General features: G+C 42.7%; 1 protein-coding gene across 2 annotated transcripts in view; it reads right to left on the reverse strand.

The window, feature by feature from the left end:
- CDK14 (cyclin dependent kinase 14) overlaps positions 1 to 24,868 on the reverse strand; it is a 483,078-nt gene that overhangs the window by 245,409 nt on the left and 212,801 nt on the right. For both annotated transcript variants that reach the window (XM_024202069.2, XM_024202070.2), the window contains one exon: positions 18,435 to 18,529. In XM_024202069.2, the coding sequence (XP_024057837.1) occupies positions 18,435 to 18,529 (95 nt within the window). The remainder of the gene's footprint in view (positions 1 to 18,434; positions 18,530 to 24,868) is intronic.

Consider the following 24,868-nt stretch of genomic DNA (forward strand, 5'->3'; position numbering starts at 1 on the left):
AATCTACTTCTGGTGAAGAGGGAATATGTAAATACATAAAATCAGAAACAAGGGTTAAAAATTTAGGTCCTCCCCCACCTTGCAACAAGGATTCAAATTATGAATAGATGAGTAAGCCACAAAGTAGAGATGTCCAAGGACATGCTATCGTGACTTATTTTAAAATCAAATATTTTGCCTTTTGACTTTAGCCAGTTTAGAGATATTTGAGAATCCACTATCAAACATGCAACAGCTCAGACAGAAAGGCTAGGAAATCTCTCACTAAAGATATAGTAAGTCACAGAAAATGAACTCTCTCTCACAAGCCTTTCTATAATAATTTTACTAATATAGTATTCTCCTAATTTGATTAGTCATTTCTATTCCCCATGCAGTATAATCTCTCTCTCTCCTCTTCCTCAATCATGATAAAGCTACATGTGACTTTGCTGTCCCATAATTCTGCCTAATTGGTTTCAGCTGTCATTTCTGAAACTGAAATGCCTGGACAGCCCGGGGCTTGTGAATGGAAAAGGAAGCATTTCCAACCACATTCCCATCATGTAAAACCAGCAATGTGAAAGAGCTCTTCCATTAAAACAAAAACTGTACTATTTGGCTTCTGGCAATGACATCATGCAGCAGACAGATTGTATTGTTTCACTGAGGCAGCAAGACTGTTTCAAGCCATTCTTTCCTGTTAAAAAGAGTGCACACATTATTTATGCCCTAGCAGTTTTACTGACTGAAATAGTTTCCCATTTTCATTAACAAATTCTTAAACTGACAATACAGTTTACCAAAAACATTGATAGCTGCAATAACATTTAAAATGGAGGTTATAAAAGATCACAGGAAAGTTAATTTTATTTAAATGGAATCTATAAAGTAATCTGTTGATTGTTTTAGTACAGTTTTAGTCATCACTTTTGAAATTTCTGAAGCTTCTAAAATGTCATAGAACACTGCACCATGGGAAGAAATGGAAATATTTGTACAATGATGTTCTCTATTCCCTTATATTGGAAAGGAAGAGGTTCACCACATCAGTAAGAAAGAATCCTCCTGCAAGCTATTTCACAAAGTGATACTCATGCAATCTTCAGACAGAGAAGGGGTGGCAACAGGAGCAGCAGGGCTGAAGCAGCAAGGGGTCAAGGAGAAGAACACATATGAGGGATTTAAAAAAGAAAGAAAGAAACACCACATCTTTGAAAACAATTTTTCTAATAGATGTCTCTAGTGTCTTGGAATTCCCACAAACTAGCAACAAGGACAAATTTACTCAGAAACACACGAGTGATACTGTATAGAAGGAAAAAAAGCACATAATTTATGCACCAAGTCTAACCAAGTGTTCTGTAAAGCAAACAGATGTGCCACTGATATGTGATTTGACTCATCCTAACGAATGGAACAGAGAGTTGGCTAGCGGCAAGAAAAATCAGTATGCTTTCTACTACGGAAATGAAGTTGTTGAGATGGTCAAATGGTTGGACACTCGGGATAGGAAACAAAATGAGGTAATGAAGAGGCCTAATGCTGGTTGCCCCCAATTAAAGATAAGTTGAGGGAGGCTAGGCTATGTTGGTATGGGCATATCCAGCACAGACTTGGGAGTTATATTGGTAGGATGGCCCTTACAATGATCTTGGATGGAAGATGATCAAGGGAGAAGTCAAAGACTTGGTTCATCAGCAGACCTTAGGAAGACCAATTTGCACGACAGCCAGGTGTACAATCACAAGTTTTTGAAGAAGGCTAGAAGAGTTGCCAACCCCAAATAGGGAAGTGACAAGAAAGATGACAACAATGACAAGCTCGACCAGATTTAGCACGGGTATGTCTACAGAAGCTGGGAATTGCCCCACCACTCCCATTAGTGGCCTGAAGCACCTTTAACCTGCATTACATTCAAGGGGAGTCAACACTGCAGTTACAGGGCCTAACCATTTAGGGCCTAATTTTCAGAGGTGCTGAGCATTGACTTCAATTGCAGTTAAAGCTACTCACCATCTCTAAAACTCAGACCCTTAAGGATTTTAGCTCTGCCACAGGCTTGTTCTACACCATCATTCAAACCACTTAATCTCTCTTTGCCATATTTTCCCCATCTGTAAAATGGGACTACTACTACTATATTATATCTCGGTCTCATCTGTAACACCATTTGAGAGGTGTTGGGAAGGTAAAGTCACTACTCCTCAAGTGCTTTGAGATCCTCAGATAAAGGTCACTGCAGGCGTATTATGAAGAAATATTAGTTAAAGAAAGTACATAGATACCAACTATGTTATTTCAGTTAGGCAGTTAGCATCATATTGCAAAATATTAGAAAGACTTTCTACCTGGCATGCTTAGAACAAAGAGGGAGATCCTCAGCTTATGTAAATTTTCTTAGGCCTATGTTCCTTGAAGTCAGTGGTCTTATAACAATTTACACCTGTTGGGAATCTCCCATGTCTTTATTAAATGCTTAGAATACAAATTTATTTTTTATTTTACAAAATATTATAACAAAGTAATTAGCCCTCTATGAGGATTAGCCACTTATAAAAGGTCAAATTGAAAAATTCATCTGCTTTTGTGTTGGGTGCACTAAAAAGAGCATTAACCTATTCAAGAGCAAAAACTGTATCTTTATAGCTTCACAAATCTTTAGAAGTTGCAAGGAAGAAATCTGTACCTTTGGGCAGGCAGCAAGCATGAAAAGTTTCAGCCCCAAAGGAGAATTTCTGAGAAAGTTTCAAGCAAGAAGTTGTTATAATGAAACTCCTGAAGTAAAGACTATGCAAGTCACTACTAGGCGACCCCTATAATAGACCTTGGCCACATTTAACCACATCCCTCAGATTCTTCTCCATGAGAGTTGGACTTGTCAACATCAGAAACACTTGGATTCTTCAGAGCAGGAAGGGACAGAGTCATGCAAATACTTTTTATAGGTGGGTATTTAAATGGAGAACAAGGCCTGCACATTTCATTACTAGACATTTGACTCTCAGGCAACTTGGTCTCGATAGTCAGTGGGATTCCCCCACAAGGTTGATGCAAACTTTGCAAGAACACATGCTTTGAGTTCTAGACTTCAAGGGAGCCAAGGGAACAAATGTGGAATTTGCAGCCTATTTCCTTTCTGCACAAAATAGAAGAAATGAAAAAATATGAAAAGAGAAAACAAAGTTTTCTTTTAAATATTGGCTGCACTAATTGTTACTGAAATTTTAATTGTGTCATTTCCAGTTGGGCTTCTTAATGACTTTTTAAAACTGCAGAATGGTTACATTCAGAGGCACAAAGCAAAGGTAACTGGAATTGACTCTTTTTATCAGACATTTGTTATCAAAATATTTCTTATATAAATTTACTGTCAATCTGATTTAACTGAATGTGAAAGGCTGCATATAGGCTAATCTAGAGAAACTGCCTGTTTTCAGGAAAGATAAAATACAGGCAATGATTTGGGGGGGGGGGTGTTAAGAAATATGTAATTAAGGAGATTTAGAAACATGATAAGCGTTTTGTTGGAAAATAATTTCCCCTTTCTTTTGCTTCCAAGAGGCCCATTCAATTAAAAAAATTGTCTCAGACTTTAATTCTGTACCAAATTAGAGACAGCTTCTCATTTTAAGGGTCCCCTGAACTAAACAATAGTAGCAACCCACATTATTAAAAAAATCACTGAAAATTTTTAATGAAATTGGATAATCTTTACATTTTATTAACAGTTGAAATATTAGGTCAGTTTTTAATTTAGACAAAGAGTTAGGCAATACTGGCTTATTACTGAAACTAGAAAGATGAATGCTGTGTGAGACGCAGCCAGGATAATATTTATGGTAGATTTGCAATTGAAGACAAACTCTTCAGGACAATATTTTAGAAATTTTAAACATACGTTTTAAAAGTATTTGTTTAAATAAAGAGCATTTTAAAGTAATTGCTATCCATGGAAAGCACAAATTTCTCATTTAGGCCCTGATCCAGCAAAGTACTTATGCACATGCTTCACTTCAGGCATAAGAATAATCCCATTCACTTTAATGGGGCTACTGATGTGCTTAAAGTTAAACATATAATTAATCATTTTGATGGATGGGAACTAAATTATAAAAATGTATCATGTTTAAGTAAATAAAATATTTCCAGTGAGATTTGTCAACAGACAGGCAGCTCACTTATTTCTAAAGATTTCATTTACCGATTTGACTCAAAAACTATCTGTCCTTGAATGCTTAGATTTTTTTGGTCAAACTTAACATTTATACAGAGTTTAAAAAAGGGTCAATAGATGTAAAGCATGATACAGAGATAAGCAATGTATTATGATTATAGGAATATCAGTGGAAGGTGTTATAAATGGTTATAATCCATAGTTACAAGCAATTTATTGATCTGTTGCACTATCATAATTGATTAACCATTTGTTAAAACATATAGTCATCATTTATTAATGTTTGGGTCAGTCCATCCAATTTCAGTTGTGAGGGAAATGAAAAAAAGCAGAAAAACCCATTGAAATTCCACAAAGTTTGTCTGGAGGGGCCGGGATTGAATGCCCTCCTAAGTAGCATCATTACCCCTCCCTCTAATTCTATGGAAACCCTTCAATATGCCCAGCTAATCTTCTCTCCCTCTCAGACACTGTCTACTTTTCACATTCATGTCTTTGTTCCTTCCTTCTGACTCCTATGTCTATAACTCCCTTGTCCTCCTTGTGTGCCAAGCAAACTTCCTTTTTCTCCTTCAGAAATCCCTGCAGAAATCTCACTTCCTCAAGCTAGTGTTGTTTCCATCACCAAACTGCACTCCAGCTTTAGCAGGACCTGGTCTCATATCTACTCATTTGAAAAACAATGCTCTCCCTAGAGCAGTATTCCCTTATCACCTGTTCTCCATCTATAGGATTTCCTCTCCCTCTGCTCCTCCACCCATGTTCTATTGGCTTTTTCATTGTGTGGTCCAATGTAAATGTTGCTCCTCTGTGCAGAGACCTTGGGACCCATGGGGTAAAAGAAATGGGAAAAGCAGCTCTCTCCTCCCCTAGTAAAAGCAAATGGAGATCTCCTCGCTTCACCCCTTTCCCAGACTTGGGGGAACCCTGCTCCCTCAGCTCTCCCACTCCTTTCTGGCTGGTGAAGGAAGGACTCACTAAACAGGCAATCTGAGGTGGAGCAGCAGGAGTAGCTGGTGTCTGGCTGGAGAGTTTCTGGCTGGAGAGTTTCTCTAGGGGAGACTGCAGCGGGTAGTACTGAAAGGTGAACTGTCAGATTGGAGGGAGGTCACCAGTGGGGTTCCTCAAGGTTCGGTTCTGGGTCCGATTTTATTTAATCTATTCGTTACTGACCTCGGAACCGAATGTAGGAGTGGGCTGATAAAGTTTGCGGATGACACAAAGTTGGGAGGCATTGCCAACTCGGAGAAGGATCGGGATATTCTGCAGGGAGACTTGGATGACCTTGTAAATTGGAGTATTAGTAATAGGATGAGATTTAATAGTGAGAAGTGTAAGGTGATGCATTTAGGGATGACTAATAAGAATTTCAGTTATAAGCTAGGGACGCATAGGTTAGAAGTGACTGAGGAGGAGAAGGACCTCGGAGTCCTGGTTGATCGCAGGATGACTATGAGTCGGCAATGCGACGTGGCTGTGAAAAAAGCGAATGCGATCCTGGGATGCATAAGGCGAGGTATTTCTAGTAGGGACAGGGAGGTGCTGCTTCCGTTATACAAGGCGCTGGTGAGACCTCACTTGGAGTACTGTGTGCAGTTCTGGTCTCCTATGTTTAAAAGGGATGAACTGAAACTGGAACGGGTACAGAGAAGGGCAACTAGGATGATCCGAGGAATGGAAAACCTTTCCTATGAAAGGAGACTCGAGGAGCTTGGTTTGTTTAGCCTAACCAAAAGAAGGCTGAGGGGGGATATGATTGCTCTCTTTAAATATATCAAGGGGATAAATACCAGGGAGGGGGAGGAATTATTTCAGCTCAGTGCTAATGTGGACACGAGAACGAATGGATATAAACTGGCCGTGGGGAAATTTAGGCTTGAAATTAGACGAAGGTTTCTAACCGTCAGAGGGGTGAAATTTTGGAACGGCCTTCCGAGGGAAACGGTGGGAGCGAAAGACCTCTCTGGCTTCAAGATTAGGCTAGATAAGTTTATGGAGGGAATGGTTTGATGGGATTACGGGATTCTAATCAATTAGGCAATAACGGCCATCGCTGGTCAAATGAGGGTCTGGCTAGAGAATCTTGCCTGTATGCTCGGGGTTCTGCTGATCGCCATATTTGGGGTCGGGAAGGAATTTTCCTCCAGGGTAGATTGGCAGTGGCCCTGGAGGTTTTTCGCCTTCCTCCGCAGCATAGGGCAGGGGTCGCAAGCTGGAAGATTCTCTGCGTCTTGAAGTCTTTAGATCACGATCTGGAGACTTCAACAGCAGAGCTAAGGGAAAGTGGGGGGGTCAGCTTTTGTGGCCTGCATCATGCAGGGGGTCAGACTAGATGACCATATTGGTCCCTTCTGACCTTAAAGTCTATGAGTCTATGAGTCTATGAGGCTTCTCAAGTCTTTACTGACACTGAAGCAGGAGCAGGCACTGACAGGGGAGGAAAATGGGTCCAAAGCAGGAATCTCCTATCTACTTTTCACTCCTGTACTAAAAGATCTCTCTTCCCACTAATTTTCCCTCTCCCACAAAGGAGAGAGACCCCCATTTCTTGTTCCTTCTTCCTTCCAAAGGGAGAAGGGAAGGAGACTCACCCTACTTTACCACTAGCTCCTCTTCCCCTCCTGAGATTTCAGACACAAGAAGCAGATGAGTGACCCCTGTATATAGTTTGCATAGTAGTCTGGGACCCTAAGGGGCACAGACAGATGTAAAAGAATTTGGCTCACTAATGCAGATTTTATTACATATCAACGTTTTTAATGATCTCTTTATTTTCAACTAGCATAATTCAACTCTTCTGACAAACAGGTCAAAAGCATTTTGATCTAAGTTATCAAAAACGACTATCTATTTAGGGTGCCCAACTTGAAAAATCTTAAAGAGACCTGATTTTCAGACAGCAGGTGCTCAGTATTTTCTTAAATCAGGCCCCTTTTAGGTGTCTCAAGATGGGCACCCAGTCACTAATCATTTTTGAAAATTCAGGTCTGTGGCTCTTTTAATTGTAACAAACTATATAGCTGTATTTATTATCAAACTGTGTTTATGTCAAACAAGAAACATTCACCTATTTCTGCCATAGGACAAAGTGCAAAAAATAGGAATGAATGCACTTTATTAAGCCAATTCTTTGCTTAAGCAAACTATGTTTTGGGTCTTGTAATCAACCAATGAGAATTAACTTATATCTTTAATGGGAAGTAATTTTAAAAAATAAGAGACACACAAAGAATAAAATCGGCAAGGTAAATTGAAAATCCTTGGTTTAAAATTATATAGTCATGTTAGTCTGGGAGCTTTTTTTTTTTTAAACACACTGTTAATAGCATAGTTGAGGCATAAAAAAAAGGTTACTCACCCTTTTTGTAACTGTTGTTCTTCGAGATGTGTTGCTCATATCTATTCCAGTTAGGTGTGTGCGCGCACTGCTGTCAGAAACTTTTCCCTAGCAGCTACCCGTCGGGCCGGCTGTGGAGCCCCGTGGAGTGGCACCAGTATGGCGCTCTCTATACGACCCTGCCAGCCCAACCCCACTTCAGTTCCTTCTTGCCGGCTACTCCGACAGAGGGGAAGGTGGGGGGGGGCAATGGAATAGATATGAGCAACACATCTCGAAGAACAACAGTTACAAAAAGGGTGAGTAACCGTTTTTTCTTCTTAGAGTGCTTGCTCATATCAATTCGAGTTAGGTAACTCCCAAGCCTTACCTCGGAGGTGGGGTCGGAGTCAAGGTATTGCCGACCGAAGTACCGCTCTGCTGAAGGCCTCATCATCCCTAGATTGGTGGACGATGGCCTAGTGCAACGTGAAAGTATGCACTGAAGACCATGTTGCAGCCCTGCAGATCTCCTGGAGAGGTACATGGGCCATGAAGGCTGCCAACGAGGCCTGCTCCCTCCTGGAGTGAGCTGTGATGGCAGGTGGAGGGACCTTCGCCAAATCATAAGCGCGGATACATGCCGTAATCCGGGAGGAAATCCGCTGGGAAGAGACTGGCAAACCTTTCATCTGCTCCGGTATAGCAACGAACAACTGGGTTGTCTTGCGGAATGGCTTTGTGTGGTCGATATAGAAAGCGAGTGCCCTCCTGCCATCCAGTGAGTGCAGCTGTTGTTCGCGAGGGCTGTTGTGTGGTTTTGGATAGAAGACTGGCAGGAAGATGTCCTGGCTAACATGGAAGCGGGACACCACCTTGGGAAGGAAAGCCGGATGAGGTCTAAGTTGCACCTTGTCTTTATGAAAGGTAGTGCACGGAGGGCCCATAGTTCAGACACGCGTCGTGCTGATGTGATAGCCACCAGAAAGGCAACCTTCCAAGAGAGGTAGAGGAGTGAACAAGAAGCTAACAGCTCGAAGGGAGGGCCCATGAGGCGGGAGAGGACTAGGTTGAGGTCCCAGGCCAGAATACGGGGCTTCCCTGGTAGGGGTGTATCTTTTCCAGACCTTTCAGGAAATGTCCAGAATGAGGTGTGCGAATACCGTACGCCCGAAATCACCTGGGTGAAACACCGAGATGGCCGCGAGGTGGACCTTGAGAGAACCAAATGCCAGACGCTGGTCTTTCAGGTACAGAAGATAGTCCAGGATACAAAGGATGGGGCCCTAGAGGGGAAGCACCTGCCTTTGGGCGCACCAGCTAGAGAACCTCTTCCACTTCACCCTGTATGTGGCTCTAGTAGATGGCTTGCTGCTCTCCAGAAGCATTTGTCTCACCGGATCCAAACAGGCAAGCTCTGCCTGGTTCAGCCACGGATTCTCCAGGCCATGAGGTGGAGAGACTGAAGGTCTGAGTGAAGGAGGCGACTGTGGTCCTGTGTAATGAGGTCGGTAGTGAGAGGTAGCCGTATCGGTGCCTGGACTGATAAATCCATGAGGGTGGGGTACCAGCACTGGCGAGGCCAAGCCACCAGTATGACGTCCGCCTTGTCCCTGTGGACTTTGAGAAGCACCTTGTGGATGAGTGGGAATGGCGGGAAGGCGTATAGCAGCTGACCAGACCATGGAAGCATGAATGCATCTGCGATCGAGCCTGGACTGTGGCTTCTGAAGGAGCAAAAGGTTGGGCACTTCCTGTTGGCCCACGCGGCGAACAGGTCGATTCGGGGAAACCCTCAACTGTGGAAGATGGAGTGGATGATGTCCGGGTGAATCGACCACTCGTGCATAAGGAAACGTCTTCTCAGGCTGTCTGCCAGCACGTTCTGAATGCCCGGCAGGTCTGAGGCCTGGAGAATGATGGAGTGGGCTAGACAGAATTCCCACAATAGGAGGGCTTCCTGACAGAGAGAAGACGATCGGGCTCCACCTTGCCTGTTTGGCCATGGTATTGTTGGCCATGGCCATGGTATTGTTCGTCAAGATCGCTATGCAGTGGCTCTGCAAGCGAGACAGAAAAGCTTGGCAGGCAAGGTGGATCGCCCTGAGTTCTTTGATGTTGATACATAGAGCCAGTTCCTCTACCTGTCATAAGCCCTGAGTTGTCAGGCTTCTGAGATGCGCCCCCCAGCCCAACGCGGACGTGTCTGTGACCAACGTCAAAGTGGGTTGGGGAGGGTGAAAAGGAACCCCGGCACCTACCATGTAGGGATCCAGCCACCACCGTAGGGAACCGCGGGATGTCCAGGCTGTCGTGGCCCGGGTGATGCAAGCATGGCTCGCATCTGTGTAAGGGCCTGAGCCGTAACCTGGCATGTTGAACCACATAAGTGAAGGATGCCATATGGCCTAGCAGACTGAGACACTGCCTCGCCGTGGTGGTGGGGAAGCTGCAAAGGGTGCTGATTATCTGTGAGAGGGCCAGGTGACGCATCTCTGTCAGGAATGCTCTCGCTTGATTTGCATCCAGAACTGCTCCGATGAACTCTATTCTTTGAGTTGGGGTGAGTATGGATTTGTTGACATTGAGAATGATACCTAAACATTCGAGCGTGTCTCTATTTGCACCTGCAATTCCACCTACTGACGAGAGTGGCCCCGAAGGAGCCAATCATCCAGGTAAGGGTAGACATGCACGTGGTGGCGGTAAAGAAAAGCTGCTACAACCGCCATGCATTTGGTGAAGACGCGAGGCGCTGTGCACAGCCCGAATGGGAGGGCCATGAACTGATAATGCACCTGGTTCTCCACAAAGCGGAGAAACCGTCTGTGAGCCGGGGTGATAGATATGTGAAAATAAGCGTCCTTCATATCGAGGGTGGCGTACCAGTCTCCCGGGTCTAGGGAAGGAATGACTGTGCTTGGGGAGACCATGAACTTGTTGAGCTCACGCAGGTCCAGAATGGGCCTGAGTCCCCCCTTCACTTTGGGGATGAGAAAGTATCAGGAGTGGAAACCCTTGCCTTTGAGCTCCTGAGGGACCTCCTCCACTGCTCCTAGAGTGAGGAGAGCCTGGACCTCCTGGACGAGAAGTTGCTCGTAAGAGGCGTCCCTGAAGAGGAACGGGTGAGGGGGATGGGAGGGTGGGAAGGAGCAGAAGTGGATAGAATATCCCGCCTCTACTGTGCGGCGTGTCCGACGTAATAAGGGACCATGCATGGTAGAAGCAGGATAGACAGTTCAGGAAAGGAGGATGAATAGCCGGGTTGTGGACTGGTAATCCATCCTCGTGCACACATTCAAAAGGGGCGCTTAGGGCCCAGAGGTGGTTTGGGTTGCCCCGGCCCTACCCAGAGGGAGGGCGCAATGGCTTGCGACAACTATATCTATTTCTCCTACGGGAGAAGTCCTGTCTGGGCATAGGGGAGAAAGACCACTGCTGGGTGGTTTGCGGTTTAAAGGGCTTCCTTTGGGTCGCTGGAGTGTTCATGCCGAGGGACATAATAGTGTTCCGGGAGTCCTTTAGGCTATGCAACCTGGAATTCGTTTGTTCAGCAAATAGGCCCTGGGCATGAAAGGGAAGCTCCTATATTATCTGCTGAACCTCCGGGGGAAGACCAGAGGATTGGAGCCAGGCATTGCGCCTCATTGCAATCCCGGACGCCAGAGTACACACCGCCAAGTCCGCGGCATCCAGGGAGCCTTGGAGGGAAGTCCAGGCGACAGCTCTGTCCTCTTCAGAAATGGCCCCCAACTTCGCTCGTGACTAAGAAGGGAGAAGCTCTTTAAATTTTAAGATTGAGGACCATGAGTTATAGTTGTATCTGCTCAGGATCGCAAGTTGATTAGCGATCCTGAGAGAGAGACCCACCACGGAATAAACTTTCCTTCCAAACAAATCAAGCCATTTAGCATCTCTTGATTTGGGTGCGGGGGCTTGCTGACCCTGCCTCTCCTTTTCTTTCACCGCCTCCACCACAAGAGAGCATGGGGGAGAGTGGGTGAAGAGATACTCAAATCCCTTAGTGGGAACAAAGTATTTACGCTCAGCCCCTTTGGCCATAGGGGGAATGGAGGTAGGCATTTGCCAAATAGTTTTGGCCTTGGACTGAATTGTTTTTATAATGGGTAAGCCTACCCTAGAGCGCCCCTCTGGTGCCAGGATGTCCACCATAGGGTCCTCCTCTTCAACCACTTCCTCCACCTGGAGGTTCATATTCAGGGCCACCCGTCGGAAGAGTTCCTGCAGGGCCCTGTAGGTCCACGGGTGGTGGTCCAGACGTGGAAGTGCCCACTACTGCCTCGTCAGGGGACGACGAGGAAAAAGCCACCAGCAGGACCGGTCCCGTGGCAGCCTCTTGATCCTGAGGGACTGGGTCCTCACAAGCACCAGGTGTAACCTCCATAGGCAGATGTGGGACTGGGTCCGGGTTTTGTGGTGGGCAGCTGAGGGTTGCCTCTGGGAGGCAAGATCCTGAACGGGAAGGAAGAGGGACGCCAGGAGGGGCACCCTGGGCCTGATGGTATTCCCAAGGGGTCCAGAATTGCCACCGGGGCTGCCATTGGGGCGCCGAAGCGTCCTGCCTTAGGCTCCCCAGCCCTGATCTGGGTGCCTCAGTCACCCTTGATGCCCTGCCTGATCTGAGGGAGGGCGATCTTGAGTGGGACGGCTAAGTGGGAGCAGAGCGAGACCGCACCAAAGAGGCATCCTCCTCCGATGGTGCTGTGAGCAGGAGCGGTGCCGCGAGATAGAGTGGTGCTGGGATAGGGCACGGTGCCGGGATGTAGAGCGGTACTGCTCCATAGAGTGGGTGCCAGTCCGTCGAGCAAGGCCTGGAAGGTGCAGGCTGAGTCCGGTGCTGAGAGCGGTGCCGCGAGGTCACAGAGCAGGACCTGTACCTCGAGCAGGACCACAACCTATCTGCCGACGACCACCTCGAGCGGGAGCGGCTCCGAGGGTCGGGGCTGCGAGACCAGTGCCGCGAGTCGGATCAGCACGGGGCATAAGTGTGACGCCGGGACTCAGAGCGGCGCGGAGATCCTGGTCGGGGGGCAGACGAGCCGAACATGACCGGCTTGCCTCTGGACGGTGCCATGCCTCGAAGGAGTTGAGGCCTCGTAGTCAGAGACTTGGGTGTCATCATCTCAATGAGCCCCCTATCGGCTTCGAAGGTGTCCGGAGTGGAAGGCATCATGACCTCCCCCACATGCAGCCGTGGTGAGTCCAGGAGCGCAGGACTTCCTGGGGAGACAGGGGCCCGCAATGATTGTCCCCGGCACGAAGGTCTGTCGGCCATAGGCCCGTTCCCTGCACCATCCCCTTCCGGAGGTGCAGTGTCCATGGCAGGCCGCTGGGAGGACTTCCCCTTGGCCTGTTTCTTACAGGACAGCCGGTGAGTGAGAGCAGTGCCGGGGAGAGAGCTTCTGCGGCCTGGGGGACCGGCAGCTCCTGGGTTGGCATGCCGAGTCCTTTCTCGGCACCGTAGGAGGAGCGCTCCGCACTGAAGCACTCGGGGCTGGGTCCTGCTGCGGACAGAGGGCTGACTCCATAAGGAGTTGCTTTAGGCATACGTCCCTCTCCTTCCTGGTGCGAGGCTTGAAAGCCTTGCAGATCTTGCACTTGTCCGATTGATGGGCTTCTCCTAGACACCGGAGGCAGGAGTTGTGGGGGTTGCCCGTGGGCATAGGCTTAGCACAGGAACTTCAGGGTTTGAAGCCCTGAGACGGCATGCCCCGAGGCCCTGCGGGGCGCGTGTTGGAGGGGAAGCCCCCCCAACCACTAAAGATTACAATTAACAACTAAGTAAGAACTATTAACTAACAATGGGTAACTATATACAGAGATTAGCAAAAGAGCTAGGGATTAGTGGGACACTTGCAAGCAACAGACCACTGTTCCAACAACCATCACTGGCGGTAAGAAGGAAATGAAGGGGGGTCGGGCCGACAGGGTGGTATATAGAGCGCCATACCGGCACCACTCCAGGGGGCTCCACAGCCGGCCCAATGGGTAGCTGCTAGGGAAAAGTTACCGACAGCTGTGCACGCGGCGCGCACACACCCCTAACTGGAATAGATATGAGCAAGCGCTCGAAGAAGAATATAATTATTCCTCACTAAGAATCATGCTTTCAATGATCACATATCTGTTCTCATTTCAATTCTTGTTCATAAATATTAAAAGCATAATGAAAAGTATTACTACATATATTCATTTTTCATATGCCATGCATAGAAGGACATAACTAGTTCAGTTATTGATAATATATTTGCATAATTATGTGTCATACTACAAATCTCATTACTGTTTAGAGATCTCATTGTACTAAGCTTGTACCAATGTTTACTGTAGATTTTTGAAATTAGTTTAATGTTTATGGATAAATTTGTCTTCCTTCTAAAAAGACAAATGAAGAACTAATAATTCCAACTAGCGCCAAGTTTAGTAAACGCAGACGTGAAACCTTCTTCAAGGAGCTCTGCTTCGTCTCTCAACCGCAAACCCCATCACTTCCTCTGACTAAGTTGGCTCAGTGTGAAGGTGGCTTATTCACCTTTCTGTAGCTGATACACCCCACAAGGTCATACCATCTTCTGAATAGGGCCTTTACATGCTCCTCTACTGGAGTGTGCTGGTGAATAGATTTTTGTCTGCAGTCTCACGAGCCACAAAGTGCATTTTCAGGAATAGTGGAGACAAAAATAGAAGATAATTCCACTATTAAAGATGAGTTGAAATATTTTTCATTTGATTTTGGAGAAATTGTACTAATGTTATTTACAAATGGCCTCAACAAAATTACACTAACAAAACTGAGAAGCAAACATACATACTATCCTACAGGGGAAAAGGAACCAACTAATGAGGAGGGAGGGTATCAGCCACCCAGAACACAACACACTGCACTGCAGGAAGGGCAAATATTTAATCAAGGACCCCGAATCTTAAAAAATTTGACATCAACTGCAACATTCACACAGAGCGCATCGGACTTTTATTTTTAGGGACTTGTGTAACAGAACCCAATGCAGCTAACTACATGGTACCAATATTTACCTGCCACAGAAAGATGAAAGACTGAGTCAATCCTACCAAGATTTGAAACAATGGTTCCAGGGAGTCCAAATATTCCAATCTATTCAGGGAATAGCAGGTGCCTTTCAGTCAATCAGTTATAAATTTAAATTTTTCTCTTTAGTCTTGTGTTCAGCAGAGCTTGAATAATGTTCAATTATTAATGAATAATTAGTCGATGTAATAATCGCCAAAGCATGCCAAGAATTATGCCCTACTATTAAACTACAGTATATATTATCCAAGACTGACATTAGTTCTGTCATTCAGATGGTACACCTCTCTCCTGGGACTGAAGGATGTGGGGTCAAATATCACACCAGGACTTTGCTTTATATGCAAAGCGGACATTTCATTGTGGTATCAGAGGAAGTGTTTCTGTCAGATGAGTTGTCAAAACAAGGACCCTCCTTTCTAATTCTGGTGGCCATCAGTGGAAGTTAAAAAATGTGGGGGCGGGAGAGGGGGGACTTATATATATAAAATCAATCAAGTGACTATGTGGACAGACAAAATTCCAATAAAGCAACTTCCAATTTGAGCTATTGCTGGGCACATAATGGAGGTCACATTTGCCTATCCAGTCACTATACTATCCGTTTCTAACTCATTACTGTAAAGCATTTTGTAATACTTTGAATCTGAAGGATGCTACATGAAACTAAACTCCATTCTACTCTTTCACGGTCAGCTCTGAAATTGGACAGCCCTGATAAATTAATACCGATGGCATACTTTAGATTATCTATGGAATCATCACCAAGCTGATGACCTCCTGGCTCTATTTGCTGATCATTCTTTCAGATCACTAACCATTCATCACTTATTTAATTACTCCATCTCAAAAGATTTTTATTAAGTTTGAAATTGTCATTAGTGAGACTATAATAATAATAGTTCACTTTTAGAGCAGCAACATATCATTATAAAATCAGCAATAGGTAGGAACTTAAGCAAACATGAACCTCCTGTAAGTTCTTTAGGCCTCGGTCCTGCAAATACTTATGGACATGTTTAACTTTACTCAAAAGTAGTCCTATTGCCTTCAGTGGGATCACTCACATGCATCAAGTTAAACTCAGATGTAGGTGTTTGAGATGTTGGGCATTTTAGACTCTTAACTTGCATTTTATTTTATATATATAATGCATTAAAAATGTTGGTTGCAAAGTCAAACACTCAAAAATCAGGAAAAAGTCCGATTTAACAAAGTTTACCCAGGCAACCTTAATTTCTGCCCCTTTCTGAACTCATCCCATGAAATGAATGAAGCAGGGGTCCTGTGAAAAGCATGAGAGCATGTAACTGAAGACTATAAGATAATGCATACGAACAAGGAGTCAGAATTAAGGTTGCATGGGTTATCTTAAAATGGACATTTCCTAACTTACCAGTGCTAAACTTTGCAATCTAAATAGCACAGATAACAGATTTTTGTAGGTAATTTCTTAACTTCTTTCTTATTAAAAGCAGATTTTATTATGTACAATTGGAACAGCTCTCCCATCAGGCATCATCAGGAGAGTCAGAACCTTGCATTTGCAGCACAGACTTCTACTACTTGAGATGTAGGACTAATTGCATTCAATGGCAATGGGAGAAGGCTGTCATCAAGGGAAGGGGGATGGACTGCCAGCACCATGTTCTGGGTCCAGGGAATTGTAGAGTGAGTCCTTCTTGGTCTCTCTTCCTGCATGCCACCCTCTGTTTGGGGGAGTTCCTGCACTACACGGTACCCCAAATATTGTTGAATTTCACTGCTGCAAAAGGACCCATAATGGTTATTGAAGTTATTTCCTCATATCTTTACCAATTACTTTTGAGTATTATAACTTGGAAACTGAAATGGCCTCAGTCTTGCAAGGTCCTGAGCACCCTCAACTTCTAATGAGTTAATGGGAGTTGAAAGTACTCAGCACCTCATAGGTTTAAGCCTTAAGGCCCCAGGTCAGAAATCATTTATGAGTTCAATGGGACTGCTTGCAGGCACGAAATTAAGCAAGTGTGTCATAATTTTTTTTGCAGGATAAGGGCCTAAGCATTTTTAACTCAATATGGGGGAGGTGTAAATATTAGAGATGGTTGGGAAAAGCAAGATGTTTGAAATAGACAAAAAAAGGCAACAAATTCCATGAAATTTCTCATGGAAAACATTTTTCATTTCTCAGCCAGCACTACTCAATAGATCGAAACAGTAGTTGACATAAGATTGCAAAACTGTATTAATGTAAAATTATACAAATATATCTCCACTGTCTGTTACATAATATTAGATGTCAAGACTTTTTTAATGCTGATTCAGTTTATAAGTTAGGCACACTGGAACAATTGATTAAACAAAAGCAATCAGATTTGTGTTGATGTCTCTACACCTGATGTAGGGAAACAGTGATGTATGCAGCTGCTCTGCACTAGTCTTCTGTAGCCAAATAACCACATTATTAAAATATATCATTTACATGCAAACAAATGAGGTGAACGTCTTCTCCAGATGATAAACAGTGTACTTCATCTTGTAAAAATTAAGGGATGCTACTGAGAAGAGGGGGAAAAACAACTATGCTGTCTTAAGTATTAATCCAATCCATATTAATTTTATTGTAAAATCAAAGTTTAAAAAAACCAAACTAGTAATGCAAAAAATGCAGAGCCTTATTGACTACAGTACAATGACAGATATTCTATTAAAGTCAAATCTCCTCTAGACTCATTTGTTTCATATAAATTACATGTTCTTAGATCCATCTGTGAAAATTGGGAGGTTAATTATGATGGTACACTGCATGATTCCACAGCTAAATGCTGAAGTAGTTCTACACCAGTACCATATGTCTGTCTTAGGAAAATGTAGAAAGATTAATTAGGAGTTCAAGCCCAAGATTTGGGAAAGTAATACTCTGAACACAATTAGATTGTTACACTGTGTACTATGCAAATTGAAGTTTTAATTAAGAGCTGAAACATCAGTCAGGGGGGAAAATAAATCTATGAAGCCTAAATTGTATGACTCAGACCTTCCTTACTGACACTGCTTACTAATGAAGGTCCTTTCAGAAACCATGCACTGGCTAGTCACAACAAAAGTCATTTTCACTTGTCACATTCATTTGATGTAGATATTACCTGTGGAGCATTTTAATCCTATTTGCTCTCCTTAACCATTTTTTAATTACCATCTATCCTGACACTAAAGAAAATGTTCTCACAAATAGGCCAGGCCCAGGACACGTTAAATAAACCAGCTGAAAAGTCAGTTTAACATTACAGTGCCCTGAAGTGTTCTTACTGCCACTTAACTGCCTCAGACACAGGGCTATTGTAGCAAGCTTTCCAGTTTCAAGATATTCCATTACGAAACAGCTCCTTTTATAATATTCACTCTTATGGAGAGAGCAATGGGTTATCATGTGCCTGTTCCAAATCCCACTGAAGTTAATGAGAGTTTTTCCATTTACTTCAATGGGCTTTGGATCATTCACTAAAACTAGGCTTGGCAGAATTCTATTTTTATTTTTTCGTAATTTCAATGGATAACATTTCTTTAAGTTTTTTTTTATTTTCATCAATTTAAATTTTCACAGTTGCTGGCTGTAAGAGGGTGGTCAGAATTATTTCTCGACAGCAGATATTGAGATTCAAAACATTATAACTTATAATCATTATAACACAAATTGTCAAAATCCCATGTCAAAATATACAAAGTAAATATCCTTCAATCAAACTCTGAAGTTCTTAAGCAGCATTTTTCTTATGTTGCCTATCTGTAAATTTCAATAATCATAGATGGAATCACTTTTGTCGATTTGTGCATGTACGATAAGTCAACATTTACCAACAAAAATTAAATTCTTCCGAGCTTACCTAGCACATTAAATTAATTTTACTTACCACATATTCAAACACAAGTGTCAATGTCTCCTTGGTGTGAATGATGTCATGAAGCAGCACAATGTTAGCATGTTTCAGTCCTTTCAAAAGAGAAGCTGCAAAGCAAAATGTACACATTATAAAGAACATGTTACTTCCACAAGAAATAAATATTTTATAGTGAAGGATTAGCCCATTTGTTTTTAAAATGATTAGGATGGTAAATCAGTCACTCTACAGATTTCATTCGCTGGCTGGCCATCAATGGCTTGGTCCTGAGAGGTGCTAAAATGCCCTCAATTTCATCCTTCCGCATGTCTCAAGATTAGGGTTAGGCAAAATTTTGGGGCAAAACTTTTCACTCAAAAAATACAGATTTGAATCAACCAAAATATTTCACAAATTTGTGTCAAATTCACTGAATTGTTTTGGTCAAAAAAAACCTAAAAATAAATCCGGACAAAAACAAAACGGTTCACTTTGAAAATGTTTAAGTGAAATGTTTCAGTTTTTTTCTAGTTTTTTTTTAAAAAGGTTTATATATATATGAAAACAATTCAGGAAATTTAAATTTGTGAAATGTCTTGGTTGACCCAAACCTGCATTTTTGGGGTTTAAATTTTTCAATTTGAATGACTGTTTTGAAATTTATTTCAATTTTATTAATAAAAAATGTTCATAACAAAGCAAAATGTTTTGTTCAGCCCAAAGTTGTTGTTTTTTTAAACTTTTTGGTTTGCTGAAAAATATGATTTCTTTTTGTCTTGGGTCTACCCAAAATGACCTTCCCTCCCCCAGTTTTCAGCACAGCCAGTGAAATGAAAAATCATTTATTCTCACAGCACTAATGAGGATAAAGCCATCCTTCTCTCAGTGTTGTCTTCTACATTTTGCCAGTCAAATTCAACCCTGCTCTGAGGCAGAAATAACAGGGGTTTCATTTGAGTGGTCTCCACTGAGTGACTCAAACCATTACCTTCTAGCCTATCAAATGTGTATGTTGATTTTATAATCTAAAATCTTTTTGTATCTCACATAAGATTTATCTCGGATAAGATCTGAACATTTTTCAAAATGACATTTCCCTTTCATAGGCAAAACAAAGGAGCTTTCTAACCAAAGGCAATCACATATTCTGTACATAGCACTTTGATAACTTCCCCCCATACACATTCAGATTTGTGGGAATTAACTATTTGTATTAGTCAGTGACAATAGAAAAATAAGTTAAGCAGTGTTTTCATATCGTTTTATAAATGTTATCAATTCATATTTCTTATTAACATCAGGGTTTTAGAATAGTGACAGAAATCTTTGTCTACTGAATCTGCAGAAGATTCCCCCCCAAAAAATTTCTTTTGCACTGCAATGCATATTTAATGCTTGCTTCGCAATGAATAATTAACATGTATATTTAATGTTCCACAAAATATGCCATAGTTAAGCAATATGATATGACAAGCCATGTGTTGTTACCAATGTCAACATGTCATTGGTGCCTCATCATGCATACATCTGAGAAGGATTAATACCAGTTATCATCATGGAGTATATTATACACAGAAATATATGGTATGTCTCGGTAGTCATTTACCGTGACTAATTTTTCCTCTTCCCCTCTTCCCTGTTGTTTTGGAAAATAATGAAGCACCAGATTGTGCCAACATCTGCATGTGGGCATCCCTCTTTCCCATGCACAGAAGAGGCTCAGACACTTCCATGGAACAGAGGAGAGTGTACTCTGAAGGGTTGGGACTCACCCAGGAGATCAGGAATGGACAGCCCTGCTTTGAATGGAGGCATGCACACATTGTCTCCCAAACTGGCCCTCTAGGGATTACCCTGAAAATGTAATACAGCCCTGGGCAACAACTCCATTGCAATGTGCAACTCGCCCCCACTCCATTTAAGGATTCTTGTTTGGCAGTCCCAGCTAGCACCCCCCTACTGGAGCTATGTTGTGAGGAAGTGGAGGATGATGGGACAGGGACACACTCAAGGATCCAGAGCCAGTGATCCACATAGATGACTTTGGCCTCAGGTGACTCCTACAGGATTTGTGGAACTTGAAGGCTGGATCCCAGCCTCATTGACCAAAGGTGAGGCAAACCCCTTCTCTTGATAGAACAGTTGGGGGAATGCCACAAAGGATCTTGGCTGAGATTTCCTCTCCTTTAGTCCTCCCTATTCCTGTAGCTTTTACTACTGCTTGATATCAGGAATGTTCAATCTCACAATTTCAGTATAAAAGGCCAAATTAAAGCTGTTATTGGTGCATGTCACAGGGTGGCTGGTCCCAGTAAATGAAGTAGGTCCAGCACCCCTGTTCCACAACAGGTACTCCCACTTTGGCCAATTAAGAGGGCGGGGGCAGCACCTGGATCTATAAAAGATGAGGGACAATCAGAGGGAAGGGGAGATCCAGTGAGAGAAGAGAGCTGGTGAGTTAAGACTGCCAGAGTCAAGAGCCTGGAGGAGCTCTCCAAGCAAACCTGCAGAAAGCTATCTGCAGACCATTCCTGGAAAGAGGACAGAATTATCAGGAAGCCAGTGGATGGGCTGGCCTGCTATCCTTCCAGTGCCACAGAGCCATGGCCAGAGAGGCTGGTAAGGACTGAAGGCTGAGAGCAGCAGAGGGAGATGCTTGCTGGCTCTCAGAGCCAGGGCATGGTGAGGGGCGCAGAGGCTGCACTGCAGTTTATAACCAGAATGTGGTGAGGAGCAGAAGTGCTCTACTTGATGCAGTTTCTGGATTATGGTTATGGGACTTGTTTGTGGGACTTTTATAATAAATTAACCCCTCAAGGGATATATATATATTCAGAAAAACTATTTTGACAATTTCGGGAGACTCAAAGGGAAACTGAGGTAGGCGCACCTCTCATGCCATGGCCTGTCACAGGAGGGTGCTCTAGGCAGGGCCACCTTATGACAGTAAGCTAACGATCACCTAAAGGAGATAAACACTTCAGGCAGTCACCTGATCAGTGAACAGCTGATAACACTAATATAGGAATATTTTAAAAACTCTAGCATTTCTTTATCCCTCCGGACATTAGCTAATTCTTCCCCGTTCATTATGCTTTTACTGGGGTATCACTAGAAGAACTATAGTGCCTGGAGGGAGAAATTTTTGGCCATTGGGAGCCAAAACCAAATTGGAATTTTTCTCGGAGATGAGTCCTGACTGACCCTGCTATCAAGGAACAAACACAGAGGTGGAATGTATCAAAAAGAGAGGAGCTGACATGGAGCTCAGAGGAGGTAAACAGGTAGTAAGAAACTCCATTAACCAGTTTATCTTTAGTAACAGCTATCATTCAACAAGGAACCAGAGTAAGTGGAACAGGCTGTTTTGGAAAGAGGAAAGGAAGCAAGGAAGACCATAACACAATTTTAATAATTGTCTCAGTTTATAACCTTAAGGAGGACTATAATTGTGTTCAAGTTGTAGGGTAAAAGCCAACTAAATACACACACTTTTTTTTTTAATGGAAAGAAGTGAACAGTAGACAGAACGTGATACTACATAAAGCCCTCACCCCTTTTCAACTCACCATCCCACTCTCTCCCATACAGAGGGACGCATTAAAAATATCCTGACACAAGCTTAGTAGAGCTACATGCTGAAATAGTATTTATGACCTCTCTCTGTCTTCACTGTTCAGGCTACCTCCTCTAGATGGCTATTACTTCATTGTTAAAACCTCTAAATGGGTCATTAAAGCTTAAACAGTACATTGCAAGCAACACACCCTCAGGTTTTTGTACAGTCTCTCCTCCTACACATACCCTCTTACTCCTGCCTCTCATTTATCATCTGTAATAGCTAATTCTCTCCCTTATCTGACTGTTTTTTTCTGGATCTTCAATATCTACCACAGGCCACAAGAATTACAAAATGGCTGCTATGGGTTCTTTGCCTCCCATATTAGTCCCACAGAAAGAAGTAAATAATAGAGCAGTTTAATATACATGGAAAGAAAAATCCTTCTCGACTGTCATTACATATGTAATATTTTTATATTGTGGAAACCAAAAATCAGTTCTGCCATCAGTTACATTGGTGTAAATCCAGGGTAACAGATGCAATCAATGGAGTTGCTCTGCATTTACATTAGTGTAACTAATGGAAGCAATATGGGAGCCAAATTCTGCCTATTGTTTTTGAAAACTATACCACGAGACAACACAAAACATTTCTTGACCCATAGGCTAAACATGTGTGATTTAATAAGTGGACTGCATTTCCCCTTCTTCTACCGCCCGCCAAAAAAAAAATCCTTGTTTAAGTGGCATGCATAATCTAGAGTATGAAGACATTTAGAAACATCTCCTTTCAAAACAAATGGTCACAAATAACTGCTGTTGAAATCTCACAAGGCATTTTGTGTAAGTTCTTGTTCAGAAGTGGATAGAACTGCAAAAACTCCACTAAATTCAAAGATGGGACCAAATAAGTAGCATCTAAAGGCAGGAAGACTAGAGAATGAAACAGCATAGGTCTCTGTGACTGACCTGAATTCAATTTTGAAGCTGCCAATACAGTTGCTGTTGGAGCTCAACAAGGAGTCAGGTGCTGCTGCTCCTGCTGTTACAGCTAGAACAAAATATTCTCCTACAGATTGTCAACCAAATCTAATCATCACCTACCAATGTCACACTAAACATGTTTTTTGGGGAAAGAAGACTAAAATATTGTTGAGACAGCACTTCAAGAAACCACAACAGCAGCAGGGAATACCAATATGTACAGTATACTTAGCATTTATTCTGAAAAACTAATGATGTAATATTACTTTGATACTAAGATTTTTATCCTCACATCAAATGTAAGGTAAACAGATGGCAGCATTTTTAATTCATTTCCCCAATGAGTCTTCAGCAGGCATGCTAGCACGAGTCTTTAAAAAAAATCAGTATTTGGGCTAAATATTACTACATTTGGTTGGATGCATAGGTGCTTGTTCTCTATTAAATGTTTTTATTCATTCTCAGATAGGATAAATTCCCAAAATTAAAAGACTCACTTGGGAGTCAGGCAATGAGATAAAGCAGTAGTTAAAATTATCACAAACCATTACTTTCTGTAATCTACGAGTTCAATAATGCTCATGCGTGAGCCACTGGTACTAAGCACCACTCAGAAAAAGGGCTAAAGTCTCTACATTTGCACACTTACAGTACACAAACTAGAAATCTCTATGTTGGATTGGGGTTTCTTGTACATTTTATGCCTCTAATGCAAAATGGGTAATGGAGATCATGGGCAATAGTGTTTTGAGAGCTGTGACAAACAATTATGTGTGTGTGTTACTTTATGTATATATCATACTACCTTAACTAAGATGGGAAGACATGTAAGCATTTAGTGAATGAAGCCTTAAGACAAGGTAGCTTCATCTGAACTTCAAACTGTGTTTTTACCTGTGATGGGCCAAAACCAAAAACTTTTCTCTGAAACTCCACCCCCACACCAAACTCAGGTGGACTGAGTAGACTGGAACCCACAATGGGTTTGGTCTGGAAAACAAAAATCCCGAACAACAAGGTTCTTCAAAACCAACACACAACTTTGTTGACCCACAGATAATTTTAATTTCAAGGAGTAGTAGTTGTGGGGAAACTTCCTGCTGGGAAATGTTAGGGTTGGTCTGTTCAGAGACAATTCATCCTAGTGACTCCCTCTTCCAAGTTAAAGTGGCTCTCGTCTTAAATCTTCCTGTAAAGAGTCAGAGAGGAGTAACAAGATAGTAGAAGGCCAGAATTACCTTTGAAAAAAGTATTTGCTGGTGCTTCATTGGTGGGTACAATAAGTTATTTTGCTGAAGAAAAATAGAATCACATTAGATGTGATTAACTGCATGGTTATGTTTAGACTCAATTTGCTTAATGAAGATGTGGTTTAATATTTTACCATTCACATTTGTGCGAAGTCCCTATGTGCTGAGGCCACTTGGTAATGCAGTGTATTCTTAAAACAGACACTATGTATTATAGGAAAGAAAGAATAGGAGTCAGGAATCTTGGGTTTTACTCCTGGCTTAACCACTGTTAGGTTATGACATGCCCAAGATATGACATGCCCAAGATCATAGAACATCTGTGCCTCAGTTTATCCATCTGTAACATTGGGATAATGTGTTGACAGCATTACTTGGTTAATGTGTATAAAGCACTTATTACAAGGAAAATGGAAAATAGTTGATATGTTAACTGGAATGAGTTACATTCAGCCATTAGCTGGATTTTTATACAGCTGTATGAATTATGTATGGTATTTACTTTCCTTTCAGATTGTCTACAGGTACAGACTGAAGGTTAACAAAAGAATGAAGTGTCATTCACATATTAAAGAGTCAAAATGCAACAGAAAGATCTTATGTGCCACTTCTATCTAGTCGTAACCAGTCATAGCTTGTCTCCATATTCTATTTCAGCATTTAAGAAGCGGT

Source organism: Terrapene carolina, unplaced genomic scaffold, assembly GCF_002925995.2.
Source record: "Terrapene carolina triunguis isolate 2854851 unplaced genomic scaffold, T_m_triunguis-2.0 Scaffold84, whole genome shotgun sequence".
NCBI lineage: Eukaryota > Metazoa > Chordata > Testudines > Emydidae > Terrapene > Terrapene triunguis.